The following is an 18,254-nucleotide window of genomic DNA, read 5'->3' on the forward strand; positions in this document are numbered from 1 at the left end:
ATTGCAATTGGTAGTCAGCCATTTCCTGATTCAAGGTGGTGCAGGTCCAAGAAGTTTTTGCAGTTTGGTCCCGACCTTGATGACGGATGGTAAATGTGAAGTTTGAGATTTTTTTTATGTGTTGCTGGAGAATTGGTGGGCAATGGAGAGATCCACATATGCGATTAAACAATATTGCAATCAGTATATATGCATATATTCGTATTTTGTATGAGCCGACTCTTTGTGCTATCCTCTGTGGCCTAAGCCCCGAAGAACTCGGCGCGAAAGGCATTAGAGCCCAAAAAGTCACGATTTGTACATTATGGCGGATCGGAGACGAATCAATGGCCCTGGGGCGACTACTCTACCACCCTTTTATGACGAAGATTTGCCATCTCGTGCGCCAAGATCAAGGCCATCGAACAACATTCGTGCGACCTGTGAGTAATATAGCCAAGGACCTTGACCGTTGCGCCTTACAAGGACTGACGTTCTCATAGACCTGAAAACTGGGATTGCTCCATCGGCCTCCGGATCGGCGTACCTTGAAGTCGAGGCGCGCGATGGATCACCCGGCAGCGGCATGAAACTCACTTGTACGGTTCATGGACCAAGGGCACTGCCGCGTTCGGCACCATTTTCACCACACATGGTTTTATCCACTCATGTTAAGTATGCCCCTTTTGCGACTAGGCATCGGAGGGGATATCTACGAGATTCGAGCGAGCGAGATCTCAGTACCCACCTGGAGACTGCCCTCCGAGGCGCATTGATCGCAGACCGATGGCCAAAGAGCGGCGTGGATGTGATCGTCACCATCATTGAGGGAGAGGAAGCCCGACAAACCGCCCTCGATGAAGGAAGCGAAGAATGGGACATGATGAACGCCCTCGCCGCTTCTGTAACTGTGGCTGCCGCTGCGCTGGCGGATGGAGGTATCGATTGCGTCGATGTGGTTTCTGGAGGAGTTGCTGCCTTGGTGGCAGGGAAGCTTGAAGGCGAAACGGATATTGTCCTCGACCCTGCACCTTTGGAACACCAAAGTATTCTAGCTGCCTGTTGTGTGGCCTATTTGCCTGGACGGGACGAAGTTACCAATCTTTGGCTCAAAGGTGAAGTGCCGTCTGCAGATCCTGGGCTCTATAGAGACCTGGTGGCAAGAGCTGTTCATGCGAGCAGAGGATCCAACAAGGCGATCGTGGCGTCTCTTAGCGAAGGGCTTACCGAGATCTGACATTTCGACCCTTTTTGACCGTCGGCCCATCTTTGCCGCTTTTCGACATAAAAATGATCACATCATCCCGACCGTCTTGACCCACTTTTTTCACCTTGAAGGCCTGAGAAGTTTACACATGGCCGGCAGGAAGTACGCTTAAACGGCAGACCTGGACGAACGCGTTGGGCATGGTAGAAACCCCCGGCCCTTCGTACCGAGAGGCTCGATGAGTACGCAGTGGTTGCGACTCCCCATAATCATCATCCACGTATGGTAAGCGGGGAAGTGCCGATGTGGGTTACTTTAGAGAAGCGTGGGAAAGTTTTCAATATCTACCTACCTGCCAAATCAGCTCGCTGGGAATGTACCTTCGAAAGGGGTGGGGGAAATTGTAGGCCTCCGTCACGGGTAGATGATGCCAAATATCTACAACTCAGCCTCCGGGGAGAAAGTTTGGAATAAATGGGCATTTATCCTAAACGTTGGACCACCTGTCTGTCACCTATGGGCATGCTTCCTCTCCCCCCTAATTTGCTCTGGCGCAAGACTTGCCCTGTCAAAAAATACTCATTGGACTTGGCCCCACGGCTTGGTTTTCGTTCAGCTACCATTTACTTCGTAAAGTGGAGTAAAGGAATAATCATGTCATCAAATCAAAGAACTAAAACATGTGGCTTGTTGCCTGAACTTTGGGATTGTAGTATGTAGCAATAGCGTTCATCAAATATATATGGCTACCTACCTGGGTACTGGGCTTGGTCGTTGATGCCTGTAAGACCCGTCGTCGGTGGTAAGGTGATATGGTAAATACTTGTACTAAGGGGCGCCCGTGTGGCTGGACCCTGCCAAATGCCAGGCTGATGGCGGACAGCCACACTTGGCATGGTGCAGCACGTCACTGGAGCCCGGAACCTCGTTCAACCATCACCGCGCCATCACATCACCCCATACGCACACCCTCCACATTGCCCAACGAGGTCGGGTTGGACAAGCTGTTCCCCTACATTTCCAAACGCACCCCGCAGAGGCAACTATCTGTGCATTTCCCCTCTCTTTACAGGCTTATTGGCGTATTGATCCTCTTTCGCTTGTCACCAACGATTGTCCCATTTGGCGCGTCCACCTCCACCGGGGTGCACCATGAGTTCGTCGCCAACTCCTGTGTAGTACCAAGCACTACGGCCCAATCAACTAGACCGAAACGAACGATCGAATATAAACGACGAGGTACTGGATACAAGGGAAGAACAGCAAAGTCCCAGCAAAAAGCGGCTACCATCTTCTTACCATGAACGACTTCGCTGGTGCACCAACCCCCACCGCCGACCTCCACAATGCGACTGCTTGGTACAACTTAACAGCCTGGACATTAAATGTGACGCGCTATGCGCCTTCCCTCGAGGATTTAGTTTGGGCTGCTCCCCGCATGCTTTTGAAGCTGGGATACTACATCAACCTGAATGAAGCCCTAGAAGCCGACAGGAACCAACGGATCGTGCCTACTGCTGCCGTTGACCTCGAACCGAATCAGTACATCAACATGCGCCCTACAGAAGCCGACATTCTACTTGGAACAGCAAGACGGACTGGGATACCTACAGACGCGGCCTCTGGGGCTCCAAGTCTGTCGGTTGATGGCGCCCGTGGCTTCGGCAGCGTCTTCAGCTATGCTACCAGCAAATGGGCCTTGGCCTGCATAGCTATGGCTATCATCCTCAACCGAACCCATATATATGCTGCGACTCGGCGACGTCTTCGACTAAGATGGACTGTCAGGCTGCTTCTTCGGTTTCTGCCGATTCTGCTTATCGCCATGCAAGCCGTCCGTCTGCTACAATCGCTACAGTGCCAGACGTCTCCGAGCTTCTCTGAGCTGCGATGGGGTAACCATGGAAGAAGTTCCGACCTGATGTTCTCGTATCATAACAAGTTTTTCAATTCTATGGCCGCTACCATTCTCGGGGCTACCGACGAACAGTCCTGCCTTGCCGTACAGATGATTCCTCACACCAACAGTGAATCAACTCACAATCTCCGAGGATCTCTGTCCAGGCTGTGGCCTCTTTTTGGTAGCTTTTGCCTTAGCCATTTCCTTGAGACACTCTCATGTGCTGTTCAAGGCCGCCCGCATGCCTACGAAACCGCCATGACTCTTTTTGAGCAATCACTCGCATTCGCCGAGGCAGATGCTGCTGTCAGCAATCAGCTCAGCTGGGGAAATGTGCCTAAGTCTGCTTCTTCGGGCGGGAACATAACCATCACTGGCACATCTACCGCTATAACAAGATCAATGATCATGCGCCGTGTGAACACGCCGCCAGAGGTCCTATTTGTGGCACTCTTGTCGTCCTTCACGCACATATCGAGCCACATGCTTGGAATCCTCGACCTCCAGGCAAGGTATCGACTGGCAAATACAGGGTTTTGGGCTTTTTGCTTCATGGTAACGCTTGTGTGGAATGCTATAAGTTTTGACCTCGATGATCCAACATCGCAGGGCCTTCTCAGGTTTCCCACTGTCTGCATCATTGGCCTTATCCCGCATATTTTGGTCCTTGTAGGGATCTTTATGTGCTTATCTATCTATGCCTTTGGTCTGCTACTCTCGGCCCTGTCACCGCCTGCCGATGAAGAACGCTTGCCGTTGACTTTTCGTCAGCGACTTTTCCGCGCTCATCAGAACATGCAGGCCAATGTCTCCCTGTCGGAGATTCGGATAACGCGGGAGATGGATATCTACACGGCATTATTGAGGGCCGGCTTTGCTGCTGTTACCATGGCTAGTGAAGCTGTCTATCTCAACGAAGACCGTGGTGTGGGGCTAAAGCGCCGTACCTGGTTAGAAGAAGCCCGCCTCCAAGAAGCCGAAGAGCTGCAAAGAACCTGGATTGGACTCGGGCCAGGGGCCTCCCGTTATGACCAAATAGGCGCCATCGGCCTTGTTCCTGTTAAGGAAGGAGGCCTGATTGCCGCAAATGGATATTCGAGAGAGCGTGCTGCGCAGAAAGTCCTACATACACGTGGGGACCGAAGCCTTCGTGTCGGTATAGGGGCATCAGAGAGAAGCACCCGGTGGGTTATGGCAGTGGAGTTGTTCATCAACATCTGCAGGTTGTTCGCAAGGCTAGGGGCAGTTGTCATGCTATGGCTCTTGGGAGTTGCTCGCATCCGAGCGCGACCGGTGTGGCTTCTCCGGCTTGCATGGCGATCCAAAGAGGGACACGACAAGGCTGACAAATCGAAAGCGGTCACCGAAAACGCTTCTTCAGCATCTGGCAACGATACTTCCTCTGTCGTCATGGACGCCTTAGATATAGAGACTGAGTTCAGACGAACGGGTCAGCAGTCTGAGGAGAACCTCGACGCTGATCTCTATAACTACTGGCTCAATGGTGGGTGGTGGGGTTCGAACGACACAAGCGGCGATTTTCAACCTAACTTTTTGGATGACGAATGGGATACGACAAGTGTCATTACTTCAACGACGACGGATGGACACACAGAGGATGAGTGGGAGTCTGAGGACGACGGACAGAGAACACCAACTCAACGCTCACTCCGGACATCGCGTGCCGAGACTCCTCAGATGGATAGCCCATTTTCGATGAACGACTTTGCTAGTCTTTTGCAGCCCAAGAGCCCAGAGGAGCGAGGTCGTGCTCGCGCTCTAGCAGCGCATTTCCAAAGCGACCACGTCGTGACGAGGTCTCAGTTTCGCCGCATGGAACAGCTTCAGAGAACGCGCATCCTCACGAATTCACGGTCTGGCCCTCATTCTCTCCATGGAAACCTAGGGACCGTCTCGGCAAGGAGCGCGAAGTTGAGCCCCGACGAAGAAGAATCTCTACTCGAGCAGCTTCTCCTAAGCCGGCGTCAGGACCCAGCAGAGGCAAACGATGGAGACGGATCGCAGGCCGATGCTGCCGACTTCGGACGTGATGGACCACATTGTGTAGTCTGTCAATGTGCTCCCCGATCCATTATTGTTTGGCCTTGTCGTTGTCTCAGCTTATGCGATGACTGCCGTGTCTCTTTGGCTATGAACAACTTCGATAAATGCGTGTGTTGCCGGAGGGAAGTTATGAGTTTCAGTAAAATCTATGTCCCTTGAGGGAAGGCTAGAGTTGTTTTAAGAGTACTACTATATGGGCGTCGTTGAGCATCAAGTTCTGGAGTTGGGGGCAGCATATCAGATTCGACAGATGCAATACGAGTAGGTAATGATATCACATCTTATTCATTCTCAGAACTTGTGAATTAGGTATGTAGTCTATGGGGTAGTTCAAGTAGTATTCAGCACACAATGTACGATGTTGTCACATTCCTGCCCATTCAATGCTGAACATTCTCACCATGGTACGACTATCCGATACAAAGCCATTGGACGGCTCCTCTCCTCCGATGAGAAATGCTTTCTTCACAGCTGTGGCTAAGCGGCCACCTTCGACAATATCAAGGATAGGAATGGCTTCATCCCAATCGTACTGATTCGCCATGTAATGGGCGTGGAACCGTAAAGGGTCTCCAGGATAGACACTATATCGGGCGCCAAATCGGAGACCTGGCGTCATGTAGTAACCTGAGCCTTGGAGGAAACGCGCCAGGGGGGCTTCCGGTACCTGGTTGACCTTTGATCGACGATCTGCGTCCGTTGATATGAGCTCGGTGCTGGTAGTAGGAGTGACTGCCCAAAAACTCATCTGCGGCTCGCTCTTTGCGTTGCTAGATTCTGGAGAAGGGTTCCCAAGGCGAGAAGTGCCATCAGTTTCGCGGACGGTCTCCTTCAATGGCTTCCCTTCGAGAGAAATACGGGAACGGCCAAGCTTCTTAGCCACATCCGCAGCCTTTTGAGCATTCCTCTCAGATGCGACCTTATACGCTGCCTGCTTTTTCCTGCGAAGGGACTCAATATAGGGTCTGCGGTCACCGGAATGTAGGACAGTTTGATGGGCGGCGACGTTGTCTACGACATGGGCAGCTCCTCGCTGTACTAGCGACTGGACTTCTTCAGGGCGAAGCTCGATAGGGAGGCCCAGAAAAATGTTTTGAGTAGGCTGCTGCGGCACTGTCCCTACCAAGGTGCCGCATGTATTCTGCTCGCGGCGGAGTAGCGCGACTGCGAGAGGGTCGAAGATCAAATACCGACCAGCGATTTTCGAGATGCGAGTAGACTGAGACGTGGTCACGTCTGTCATGGTGCCTAGTAAGGGGAAGTTTAAGTCAGCGCTGAAGTCTGGCAGGCAAAATCAAGGTTTTCATGGCAGAGCGCAAGGCTAGACGAAAGTCATAAGTCGTCTTCGTAATTTTGAGTTGTGTCGTCACAGATATTCAGGGGATTGACAGATTCAGGTTCATAATCATTATGTCTAAAAGCAAAGCGTTGAGAACGAGAGAGAGGGAAAAAAACTTACTGGCCATCGTCAATCACTGGATGCTGAGCGCTGGTTTGGCGCTGTGGCGTGTTGTGATGATAGAAGACAAAGGAGATTTGAAGGTTGCACTGAAATTTTCGGGTTTTTTGGTAGTGGTGTGCATCCTGGAAAATAAGGCCGCCATGTGAAGTGGGGTGTTGACCCGTGGCATCGCCGTAGTCCACCAACTAGTAGCTTTTAAACAGGATGCTGAGCTTAAAGCTAAAACTCAAGCGACTCTTTTTTGCCCTCGCTAGGCTTGGAAGTTGCAGACGTGCCCTCCTCTTCTCCCATGGGGGGCAAGCTATATGGTGTGATCACCAAACCACTAGAAGCGCTCAGCTTGAAGGCCAAGTCCTGTCTTGACCACGACCCTTCGAGCCCGCCCCCTTTCTCATGGAATATGGGTAGACTATGTGCTCGTAGCAATCCTTGGGACTTATCTTCTTTGCCTGGTTCTAAAGCCATCTGGCTTTGGTGTTGTAGCGGTATCAGTTCGAGGACGCCATCGGATAGAAGTTCCATCCACCGATTGAGCCCTGTAGAACGCGGAAATAAGGACACTGGAAGTGTCACTAAGGCTGCGAGTTGACTCGGATATCGCCTTAGAATAGATCTCAACCCATGGAGAAATTGAAGCACCTCCTGCGGACGACATGCCGCGGCTTGATAGAGAGTTGGCGATAGGAGACCAGGAATAACTATCCTGTGGATGGTGTTGGGTGGGGAACTCTCTACTTTGGCCGCAAGCTCGGCCAGGAAGCGTTTGAAAGGCGACTGGTTAGGCCGAGCCCACGTGTCGCTGAATTGAGTAGTGTGAAGCTTCCCTTGGATGTGACTGCTCTCCAAGCGCTTAGTGAGGTCGAAAGCGTGACAGAACCGGGCGCCCCCCTGGCCACTCATAGAATCGGAAGATAATGGGGGTTCTGGGACATGACGTGTGAACAATTAAGGTATGATTTTATGCGGGATAGTTGGACATACCTCGGGAGGGTGTATTTCTAGGACTCGGGTTTCCCAGGGCTTCATACCGCCATGCGATCTTCATCCTGTCGTCCGGTGTCGTTTCCTTTGTGGCCAGCTTCGAAGTCTTGCCGCCAGTATCAAGCCCAGGCAACTCCCTCCGCCAAGTATCGCCGTAACCCAGTAAATGAACATGGTGACCCTGAACCAGTCCCTCCGCTGCGAAATAGCGGAGGAGAGTACCACCAAAATCCGTTGTGCCGGCTTCCTGAATCAGCAATGAGGTGCCTAGAGGAAGGCCATTATGACCTGCAACAAGCTGATCCAGTGAAGAAGTCCCCGAAGATGTAGTAAGCCTTCCATCCAGCGGCGAAGGCCTGACACCGGGGGCAAGTGTCTTGCCGTGTCGAGGAACTGAAGAGTTAGACGTGGTGCTGGGGCTCCCAATGACAACATTTCTTTTCCGGAAGGACATGGTGGCTACAGGGCACAAAGCGGTATTCGTTGTTGTTGCAAAGCTCACAGACGGACCTAAATGAGCGGCGATTGAGTTTTACTGAGATGTGCGTCCTAGTTCAACTTCCATGTCATGAGACTTTGGCTCTCAGGTTTTGGATGTGTGGTGGTGGGGTAAAACGCAAACCAGGCCGCCAATTGCCCCGATTCAGTCATACCTTTTTGCATACCTAACTTTTCTGTGCCATCCTCGATTGACCGCCAAGGATTTTCCAGGACACTCGCTGTTTGTTTGCCACGACACGATTGAAGATTGAATAACAATTAACAACTGAAAAGGCCGAACCCGTGAAGCCTCTGGTGCACCGGCTATTCAAGTCCCGAATTGTTGAGTACCTACCGCGTCGCGATTACCTCCAACCATGTCCGGCCAGGGCGGCGATGCGACCCTCTTCGAGGATGCCTTCATCGTGAACGACTATGATCAGTCCAAGTACGACCGTGTCGCCCGCATTGTGTGCAAGTCGACCGACGAGCAGACTGCAATGACCCTCGACATCAATATCGAGCTCTTCCCTTGCGCTGTGGGCGAGACGATGCACGTTGTACTCGCCACCACTCTCTCCCTTGACGGTAGCAAGGACGACGAGAAAGGGTGGCGGGATGTGGGAAAGGGAGGCGATGCAGCGACTACCATTGCGGACCTCTACGACTATGTCTGTCACGGAAAGATCTATAAGTTCGAGGAGACATACGACGGGAAGACAATGTATGCCCCAGTTTCCCCAGCAGCCACCCCCATCCCTCGATTTATGCTAACATGTAGGCAGCAACGCCTATATCTCCTTCGGAGGATTGCTCATGTCGCTCGAAGGCCCCGTTAAGAAACTAACGCCCCTGCGAGTGGACAATGTTTACCTCCTTATCAAGAAATAGATCCTGCTTCAGAGCTGGGAGCATATTTAAAACTTGGATTATCTTGCGACACCGCTCTCTCGCACGATCTATGCCCGCTAAATAGAGCGAGATATCTATCCGTTCCACGAACTTCCACGATCTTCTCCCATACCTCCGAGCCCGAGCCCGAACTATTGTGATATTTAGCAAGCGCAAGTGCGTCAGAACTTGGGATCCTGGCACTTGTGCGGACCTGGGAACGGCATCTCGCGATGTATCCTGCGCCGGATGTCTTCAATATCGGGCTGATTCTCCTCCGTCAGGATTCCGTGGCGGATGAAGAAGTCAATAGCCACGAGGGCGCAGTTGGGCTTGAACTCGCCGCCAGCGAGCTGCTTCGTTACCTCATCAATATCGCACAGGCGAAACTCGTCGACCTCTCCATCCTTGGGCTGCGGGACGACATCGGCAGGTAGCTCTAGATCATAGACCCACTGGCACTCGGGGTAAATAAAGTCGGCCTCGCCCACGCGCTCCTCCTCCGTGATGTAAATGTATGTGACCACATCGACGCATTTGGCCCGTGCGCGTACAACGTCCTCGGGCAAACTGGCCTCCTCGTCGGCCTCGCGCACGAGGCACTCAAAGGGGTCTTCCCCAGTCGCAAGACCACCGGCGACGGTATTGTCAAGCATACCTGGGAACGTCGACTTGTTGGCAGCTCGGCGAGGCACCCAAAGCTTGAAACCGTAGGGGGCTCTCTCATCCCTGACATAGGCAATCATGTGAACACCATATCTCATCGTGCCTATCAGGCCCATGGCTGCTCTCTCCATGCTGAACAGCAGCTCCCCTTTCCGTCCGTAGACGGGCCACAGCTCATTCCTCCACCCCCGAAGAAGCTTGAAAGTTTCCTTCTTGCGCCAGTATTCTGTAAGTCCGGCCACCTTCTCCGTCCTCTCAGCCTCAGTCTGGAATCCCTGGAAGAGCAGGATGGTGCGGTTCTTTTCGTTAAAGTCCATCTCACCCTTGGTGCTGACAGGGACGCGGATGAGCTCGCGGAAGACTCGATCAAGGATATATCCTATGGGATAAGTTCCCTCGTCATCTTCCCACAAGAGCGTCCATAGGCCACTGCGCATCTGCCGATACTCGTCGGGGCTTCTGTCCTCGTAGGGAAATCTGTCGATGCCGGTAAGCTCAGAACGCACAACCTATCACACCACTAACGAGGGACTTACATATCGACATCCCCGATTAGCTCTATATTTGATCTCATGGTTACTTTGCTTGATCAAAACTCTGACAACAAGATGAACGTTTCGATTCTCAACTAAAGGTTGTTAAAAAAAAAGCAGTAAACCAGATGCTAGCGAAGTGTAGGAGGTGAAGAGGCAATTTATACCCAAAACGAGTGACTATGCAATTGCCTTGCTTAGGTGGGAATCCTTTGCTTGAACTGGGCACTGAGGATTGGGGGTTTCTGCGCGAGAATGCAGCATCTCGGTGAAGCCAAATGGGGAGACTTATTTGAGAGCGTAGGAAAGTTCTCAACTTAGCATCATCCGGCCCACATTCAACACTCTTTCGATAGTACCTACCATTCTACCTACCTTTGTGTAACTTGATCATTGCGCCTCACTAGGTACCTAGACATCTCATTGAGGGCAGATACTAATACTACTTTCGACGATACGACATCCTGTTTCTCGCTATTCAGTTTTCTCCAAAGTCGACTTGGACCCTACCTATATAGTTGGGCTCGAAGGTCGAGGTGTAACAAACCCACTTTGCCCCTCACCTCCATCAACGACATCACCAAGCGCAGCACGTCAGCGTCAGCGGGGTCCATCGCCTCTTATCAACTCCCAGCTGTTGAGCCAGCAACAACTCATCATGTCGGGCCCCTTTTTCGGAATCGTCCCCGCCGGCCAGCCGCTGATTGCGGAGCCGACATCGACGCCATCACCAACGTCCTTTCTCTATGCCCTACCAGCGACAAAACCTTTTTCTCACATCGTTGTCTTCCTCCTCCCCAACGTCTCTCTCCCGCCCAACACTGCTGCCGCCATCTACCTTGCCACTGCGAATGATGTTGCCTCTGGGAACCCCAACTTCAAGTTTCTCGGAGGCATCGGGCCGGGAAAGGAGAGCGCTATGTTCAAGGTCGGTAACGCCGGCGCTGATGGCCTCGTGATTGGCGTTGAGGTCGAATCCGAAGAAGCCGTTGGCCGACGTCTCCAGGAGCTCGCCGCCTCCAAGTCCCCTGGGGGGGCTGCGCAACCTCCCACCGTCATCCTCGCCCAGCGCATTATCCAGAACGCCTTCAACTTCCTGACTAGCTTTAGCGGCACTGCCGGCCCCGGTGGTGTCGAGGTGGTTCCTCTGAAAGCATTCGAGGACTGGTGGAAAAGGTTCGAGTCTCGCGTCCGGGCAGATCCTAGCTTCCTAGAAAAGCAGACAGATTGACAGTAGTATCGGAAATTCAGTCACAAGTCCCTGCCAAACAAGGATTATTGTACTCGACGGCAATTTTTGGCTGTATAAAAACAGTCATTGGACACAATGTTCACTATTGTCTGTTGGACAGAGAAAGGATTTCCCCCTGATTCTCGCGAGGGCAGTCATGTAACCTTTTAAAATATCTGTGAAGGGCGGAAGCATAAAAGTATGGTCAATATCTTAACATGTACCGAATAATATGTACGTATATCCCGACAACATCAGACGACAATGAATTGACGAGAGTCAGAGTAAAGTTCTAGTGAAGCAGCAGTCAAATGATCAAATCTTTCCATGTCCCGCTGACAATGCCAGAAACACCAATCCTTCCTTACCCATTCCCCTTATAAAATAAACGCCCCAGGTTGTTGGCCCCTTTCCATTTCCAAAACAACAGCCACAAAAGTCTCATGCTTAAGAATCCCATTATCATCACACGTCCCATCCTCAGTCTTGCTCTAGTGGTGTAAGAAGATAACCCCTTTGTCGTTGAGGGCTGCCCGCTCTACTACGACGGCCAACGCTAGCTAGTCGCTCACGGCTCTCAGTTCTGACGGCCAGGCCGCGCCTGTCCATTGCGGAGGGCGGCTGTAGCTCCGCTGCGAATTTCTCAGCTTCAAGCTTTGGCGTTGTAAGACTAGATGCCCGACCTGCCAGCGAAGCCTCGCTGCTGTCCGACTGGTCATTGTCATCAAAATCAATTCCATTTAGCTCAAACTCGGCGGCCTCGCCCTCCTCCATTACCCTCTCGTAATGATGCGAGCCACGGCCGAAGAGCTTGCTCGCCAGCGAGAAACCCCTACTTGGCTTCTGACTTGGTCCGGATCTTCTTCGCCGGCTAAAGCTGAGGAGTTTTCTCCTCCATTCTGGCTTGCGAAAAAGGAGAACTCCAACGACGAGAAGAATGACAAAAATTATGAATGCCGACTGGTGACTTGGCTTGGCTTTACCAAGAAGGTCGTCGTCGTCATCATAGTCTTCGTCATCATCCCCGTCGATGTCGGCGAGCGGAGATAAGGGAATGGATCCGGCAGGCACGAAGTCCTCTGGGATCCCTGATACCACATTTGATCCAAAGCCGACGGGAAGGGGCTTTCCGTTGCTAGGTATTTGTCCGGCTGCATAGAGAACCATCTTGCCCAAGGTCCAGCTGACCTCGACGCCATCGATCTTGTTCACTGGGTGGAACGAGTCCTCGTAGCCCTTGACAGGTTCAAAGGTGCTATTGGCGCTTGGGGAATCCAATCCCACTCGTGGGATACCGATACCATCGTGGAGCATGTTGATGAGCCATGACGCTTTGAAGCACGCGTCTCTGGCATCCTCAGCTTTCCTCTCGGACGATTTCTTACGTTTGTCCAGGACGTCGGCTTCGATGTCAGACCACTCGCGGCTGCAGTAATCAATAACACTTTGCTGGTACACCTCAAGATCGTATGCTTTATCCTTTCCTCCAAACACCCCATGAGTTGTATGCCAGTACTCCGAGACACCAACGAAGTGGTTGACATTGAAGTCAATGGCCGGCACATGCTGGCCGTTGAAGAGACATGGATTGTCATCGCACGGGGCGTTCTTTTCGAGCAGGGGATACGTCAAGCGCAGACACTCGTCAAACTTGCCAGTCCCAACCAAGGTTTGTGTATCGGAAGGATCTGCATCATCGACAGGCTTGCCATCCAAAGTTGTGCGGAGGCCAGTGGGAAGGCAGGGGTCAGGGAGCTCGTTCGCATCGCCATATTGGTCATGGAGATTCTCTACAAAGCGCTCTCGAGCCTTGTTCGCGCCAAATCCGAGCCAAGTTGTTGTGAACACCCTGTATTCGGCCGGACTCCCATCGAGGTGCCGCATCCGGACCAATTTCAAATCGTCCGCGTGCTTTTCGGCCTCGGTAGCGTTGGGCGCAAACGCTATTTGAGCGGACGCGCCACCCATGTCAAGAAAGCCATAGGTGTGATGGTGTCCTTGCTCTAGCCCGGCGCCCTCTCCTTGGGGGTGATTGAAGCCGCCAAGCAAGTAATTTGCTGCAATCCATCCATAGAGACCCTCTGTCTCGCCCGATATCACCTGAATATGTTGCCGGCAGTCTGGGAGATCAAAGCGCGTCTCCTTCTGAAGCCAAGAGCAGATACTCGCCAACAAGGCCTTTTGCTCAGGCGCGGGGAGGAAGCGAACGCCAGCGGTAGCTAGAAGGAACACCGGGGTTTCGGGAATCTTTTCGGCGGGGATTTCGCTGATGGCGAAATCAACGAGTTCTTTGAGATGGTTGTCGCCCACGCCGCCGGGATTATCGGAAAAGGTCGACACTCCTGGGTGGATCTTCTTGCTCTCTTTGAGCTTTAGCTTGGGCAAGCTGTGAATTTCTTCTAAAGAGGCTTTCTTGCTCGCCCCCGAAGAGGTTTTCCACTTGTAGACATACAGACGGGTTCCCGAGGAACCAGCGTCGAGAATGACACCATATTGAGCTGCACAACGGGGGTCAGCATTGTGAACTGGGCCGCGGCATAGAGACCCGGTTGTAGTGAGAGAGGGTTATCCACGGAGGAAGAACCTCACGTACAGTGCTTGCCCATTGGCGTTCGCGCACCTTAAGGAGCGCTGGCTGGATGGGCGTGATCAAACGGTGGCCGACTTATGGATCGCAACACCGCGCACAGATGAACACGCTTTCCGTGATACGAATCGAGCAAGACTAGGAACACGGGAGTATATCGCTCGTCGAAGGGTGATGCTGCTTCGCAGGCGCGTCGGGGGATCCGTCGTCGTTCGCTTCAGGAGAGCCAGCCTGCAGGTTAAGATGATGGGCAGATAACGCGCGGCAGATAAGAACTAATTAAGGTTCTTGGCTAGGTAGGTAGACGCAAAACGAAAGAGGAGCGAGCGAATAAAGAGCCAAACAGAACAGAGGCACTTGGCCAAGCCAGATAAGATAATCGAAGCGAGCGTGGGGTGAGAACAATTTGGGTGATCGACGATTGAGCGGAACAGGTATGGATACTATATTTGTTGATGGATGAGCTGCATTCTGTCATCAAGTTTCGGAAGGCGCAATACAAGCAGCACTTCTTGGTGGGGACGGAAATGGAGTCTGGAATAGACAGGGTTGCGGTCATCACTGCAGCTCATTGTCTGGCCACTAGACAAGACCTGTCCCCGATTCAGCCAATCGTCGCAAATTATGGATTCCAGAAACCAGATTCCAGTGGCCTCAACTCGCAGCCAGCGTTTTGGCCACTGAGATAACGCCATCTGCTGCAGGTCTTCGTAACAACACTTCAACGCTAACCGTTTCCGGCCATGATGACTCTGTCCGTTCCCGTGTCGACTGTCGACTGTTGGCTCCAAATGTGACCTATAACCCACCTAGCGTATCCGGTTTGTGCAAACATAATCCCATCCATTCGGCCAGCAAAGTTAAGCAACCACCATCCAACCTCGACCTGCCAAACACGATGACAGCGAAACAACTGCAACGCTGACGGATACTTCTCGTTATTAACACGGCTCTATATTTTGCTGATCTTCTGCCTCTATGTTTGATCGACAAGTGACAGAGGCTATTGACCCGTGTGATATGGATTGCTGAGGATGATCCCTCCTATCCAGGGCCAGCGTCCTTCTTCCGGAAGACCAACCAGGCCTTAAAAGGAAGTCCGGCAGCAGCCAGAAACATGTTGTCCACATGAGCCGTTTCACACCTGCTTCTAGTAGCAATCATTGAAATTATTTATACCTTTCGGTAAGGATGTGCATGTGCCGTTCTTCTGCCGTAGAACTCAGCAGATGCTGTGACATCCCACGAATGTCCAAGATTTCACTCAATGGTTGGTAGGAATGAACAGCTCCGCTTCCCAGGTTGAAGATGCTTGGTTGCTCAATATCGGTATGCCTCGTCATTCATTTCTGCTTGGGATCCTAGCTATTATTTTTTTCACGACCCTTCTCACCATCAACGGGGAACACTGGGTGCGATTTCAAAGCTTCATGGTACCGTCTGAGTTTCTCCCCATCTAAACACTGCTTAGAAGCCACTTAGTCCTGGGAAAGTGACATTTCAGCCAGCTCTTTCAGAATAGCCAACCTGCTAGGGATGGCAGCACTCTAGAGGGGCTCCTTTTCGTATACTTCTTTCTAGCTGCTGTGGCTTCTCTATCACCCCAGAGTACTCGGTGAGAGAATTTATCCCAGGTGAATCTATTTCTGACTTGCCCGAGGATCTGTGCAACGTCAACGGCAAATCGATACCCGCCGTGGGAAGCCCACCCACTGTGAGGATTTCGTGTGCAGATTCGGGGCATCCAGTCCTCTGCAACTTCTTGGGAAGCAATTTTATCAAACTGCGGGGTTTAGAGTTCCCCATTTTGTAGTTTATGGGTAAATTAGGAGGCTCACACATTCAGTGACCTTCGAGCATCTGGATATATATATCCGTACACATATACTTATATACTTCCCTAAGCTAGGATTACCCACAAGCAGCAAAGCTCCGGTTTGAACAAAAGTTCTCTAAGTGGACAAAGACGGAATGTTTGCGGAATTGTCTTTGTTCTTGTAGAACGGGAAACTTTACGCTGACAAGGTCTTCTGATTCGTTTTTGGCTGTCATCGGGGGAGGGGGGGGGGTGGGGGCACACAATGATGCCAACCTAGGTATTTGGATGCCACTTCAGGTCTTTGTTAACTTGGGTTGTCTGGCCCCCCTTCACCAAAGTTATCACAAAAAATCCACCAAGGCCTCCGGAATTGATAAGAAAATTTGGCATCTCTCTGAGTGTCTATCGGCGTAGGGCAGTGGAAGGGGGTAAACTAGGATTGGGGCTAGCAATATCATACCCGAGGCGTATTTAGTGGCTCTTAGCGAACGTGTCCGATCCCATGATGCTCGCAGGTTGGCTGAATTTGAGGCCAGACGTTAAACTGATCCCCGTTAAACTAGTGCGGTGACTGGCAAAATTTGGAGCATTCATATCGGTGCGATGGTTCGTCTTTCGACTAGGCAAAGGGATTCCTCTAAACCCGCGGAAGCCTGGCGCTCCCGCAGGTCCTGGATGTTCAAGTCTTTGTCGCATCGTACTCCCTATATGATCTACAGATGCTTCGTATATTTGATTAGCGAGGAGCTTTGGATGAGTCGTTGCAGCCCTACTTTGATGAGGACCGCCCGGTCTTGCCCAACGCGTTTCATCGGTTGGATGGGAGGTGTTGCCAAGGGGCGGCCCTGACTTCATGGTCCCTAGGGACCCGAATCTAGGGCCTTGTGCGAAAGACGGTGCCTGTTGTTGATAGTCCCAGTCGCGATTGTGGACGCTCCCATCAACTCCGTGAGACATCTGGTGAGTGGCACTGTGAACCGTTGAGTCGACGGCATCGGACGCTGCGCGCTGAAGGTGGCCCATCTCGACCTTTCTTTTGACTTTTTCATACAGCTCTTGAGTCTGGAACATCTTTCGGGTTTTCTCCCTATAAGATTGGGCTAATTTCTCATGTTTTCTCCGGGAGGCCTCTCGTTCGGTCGTCATTGCTTCGACCAACTGTCAGTGCTGGATGAGAACTACCATGGTGGATGTAATCATACTATTGAGCTTGTTCTGAAGATTCTCCATCTCAGAGTTGGCATCGTTGATGGCCTTTTCGAGATGAACATGGAGATTTGAGTACTTTTCGGATAAAGCCTTGTAGAGATATTGCTGATAGCAGATGTCCTGGGTTGTCTGGTAAGCCCAGAAGCTGAGGGCTCTCCCGGCACATTCCATGATGATATTGGGACTGAGGCCGCTAAGCACACTCGTCTTGTAGTCCTCACTTGGATTGAGGTTGGTAATGACGGCATCGTCGGGGTTGGGTAGCTCGGACTTGCAGGCAGGGCAGTTGGGGCGCTTTCCTGGGTGCTGGCCGGTGACTCCAGACTGATGGGCGCATTGGAGGCAGAAAACATGGCTTGGACCGTCATCACAGTTAATGGATGCGTCGATACTAGGGTGGTGGGCTTTGGAACTGACCTGCATGTGGTGACGAGAGCACGCTCTGATAGTTCACTTCTGCACTGAAGATTATTGCAGGTCAAATTGTGCTCCATGGTGGTGAGTTGTTGGGCCTTGGACAAGGGGGACAGCATCAGATAGGATGGGTACAGGCAGTTTCCGACATGACGACGTCAGTCTGAGGCTCAGAGAATCTGACCCATGTTGAAGCGGCGATTGTTCGGGCTACTTCTAAAGTCCAACATTTTGGAGGTTGGAAGCCCAGATTATTTTGTTCTTTCCATGATTCGGTGGGCACCTTCCTGGGAGCCGTCCTCCGCACGTCAGGTGGCAGGGGCAGCGAAAGTAGGTACGTTGAAAATCTACCTACCTACCTGCTACTTATGAGGGCGACCCCGTTTTTGGAGATAACGGAAGGTGCCAGATAGGCTCTCGACAGAGCATAGGTTCCTTCCTGAGCAGCCGAAATTTTTCAGGCAGTTAGAAAAGATCTCAGTACCCTTTAAAGACCATATCTATCCTTTTTAATCATCTCCAAAAACGGAGGTCGCCCTCGTAAGTAGCTACTAGTAATAAGAAATTCGTAATTAGGTGCAGGTGGGGGCTGGTATAGGATATATAAAACGAACCTGGCTACCTACTAGCAGTAAGTACTAGGAAGTACCTAGACTGTGGTACTGGAGTACCGTGAAGAATTCGGGTCTCATAGATGAAAACCGGGAGTGCTAGTGCGATTTCGCCGCCGATATCACCAACATCGGCTGCCTCATCTACTAGACTGGCCTTGACAAGTCCTAGAGGTTTCTTCAGAAGGGATGCTATACACTAATTGAGTTTTTTTTTGTA

At 51.7% G+C, this 18,254-nt stretch overlaps 6 protein-coding genes across 6 annotated transcripts; 2 read left to right on the forward strand and 4 right to left on the reverse strand.

The window, feature by feature from the left end:
- Positions 1-5,514: 5,514 nt before the first annotated feature.
- SEN34 (PAXNEB protein-domain-containing protein) lies at positions 5,515-6,616 on the reverse strand (the record flags this gene model as incomplete). Its single annotated transcript, XM_083194034.1, has 2 exons — positions 5,515-6,398; positions 6,610-6,616. 2 exons carry the CDS (start codon positions 6,614-6,616, stop codon positions 5,515-5,517), a joined length of 891 nt encoding a protein of 296 aa, XP_083050982.1.
- A 1,834-nt stretch (positions 6,617-8,450) lies between these two features.
- Positions 8,451-8,964, forward strand: RPB8 (DNA-directed RNA polymerase core subunit RPB8; the record flags this gene model as incomplete). Its single annotated transcript, XM_083194035.1, has 2 exons — positions 8,451-8,797; positions 8,859-8,964. 2 exons carry the CDS (start codon positions 8,451-8,453, stop codon positions 8,962-8,964), a joined length of 453 nt encoding a protein of 150 aa, XP_083050983.1.
- A 182-nt stretch (positions 8,965-9,146) lies between these two features.
- ACO1O0_004597 (NUDIX hydrolase domain-like protein) lies at positions 9,147-10,529 on the reverse strand (the record flags this gene model as incomplete). Its single annotated transcript, XM_083194036.1, has 2 exons — positions 9,147-10,139; positions 10,527-10,529. 2 exons carry the CDS (start codon positions 10,527-10,529, stop codon positions 9,147-9,149), a joined length of 996 nt encoding a protein of 331 aa, XP_083050984.1.
- Positions 10,530-10,821: 292 nt separating this feature from the next.
- On the forward strand, positions 10,822-11,394 carry ACO1O0_004598 (OPI10 family protein; the record flags this gene model as incomplete). The annotated part of the gene is made up of 1 exon (XM_083194037.1): positions 10,822-11,394. One exon carries the CDS (start codon positions 10,822-10,824, stop codon positions 11,392-11,394), a length of 573 nt encoding a protein of 190 aa, XP_083050985.1.
- Positions 11,395-11,874: 480 nt separating this feature from the next.
- Positions 11,875-14,000, reverse strand: YND1 (apyrase domain-containing protein; the record flags this gene model as incomplete). The annotated part of the gene is made up of 2 exons (XM_083194038.1): positions 11,875-13,892; positions 13,988-14,000. 2 exons carry the CDS (start codon positions 13,998-14,000, stop codon positions 11,875-11,877), a joined length of 2,031 nt encoding a protein of 676 aa, XP_083050986.1.
- Positions 14,001-16,961: 2,961 nt separating this feature from the next.
- On the reverse strand, positions 16,962-17,503 carry ACO1O0_004600 (uncharacterized protein; the record flags this gene model as incomplete). Its single annotated transcript, XM_083194039.1, has 2 exons — positions 16,962-17,364; positions 17,427-17,503. 2 exons carry the CDS (start codon positions 17,501-17,503, stop codon positions 16,962-16,964), a joined length of 480 nt encoding a protein of 159 aa, XP_083050987.1.
- Positions 17,504-18,254: the final 751 nt, after the last annotated feature.

This window comes from Amphichorda felina (assembly GCF_050947745.1).
Source record: "Amphichorda felina strain 45539 chromosome Unknown scaffold_4, whole genome shotgun sequence".
Classification (NCBI taxonomy): Eukaryota; Fungi; Ascomycota; class Sordariomycetes; order Hypocreales; family Bionectriaceae; genus Amphichorda; species Amphichorda felina.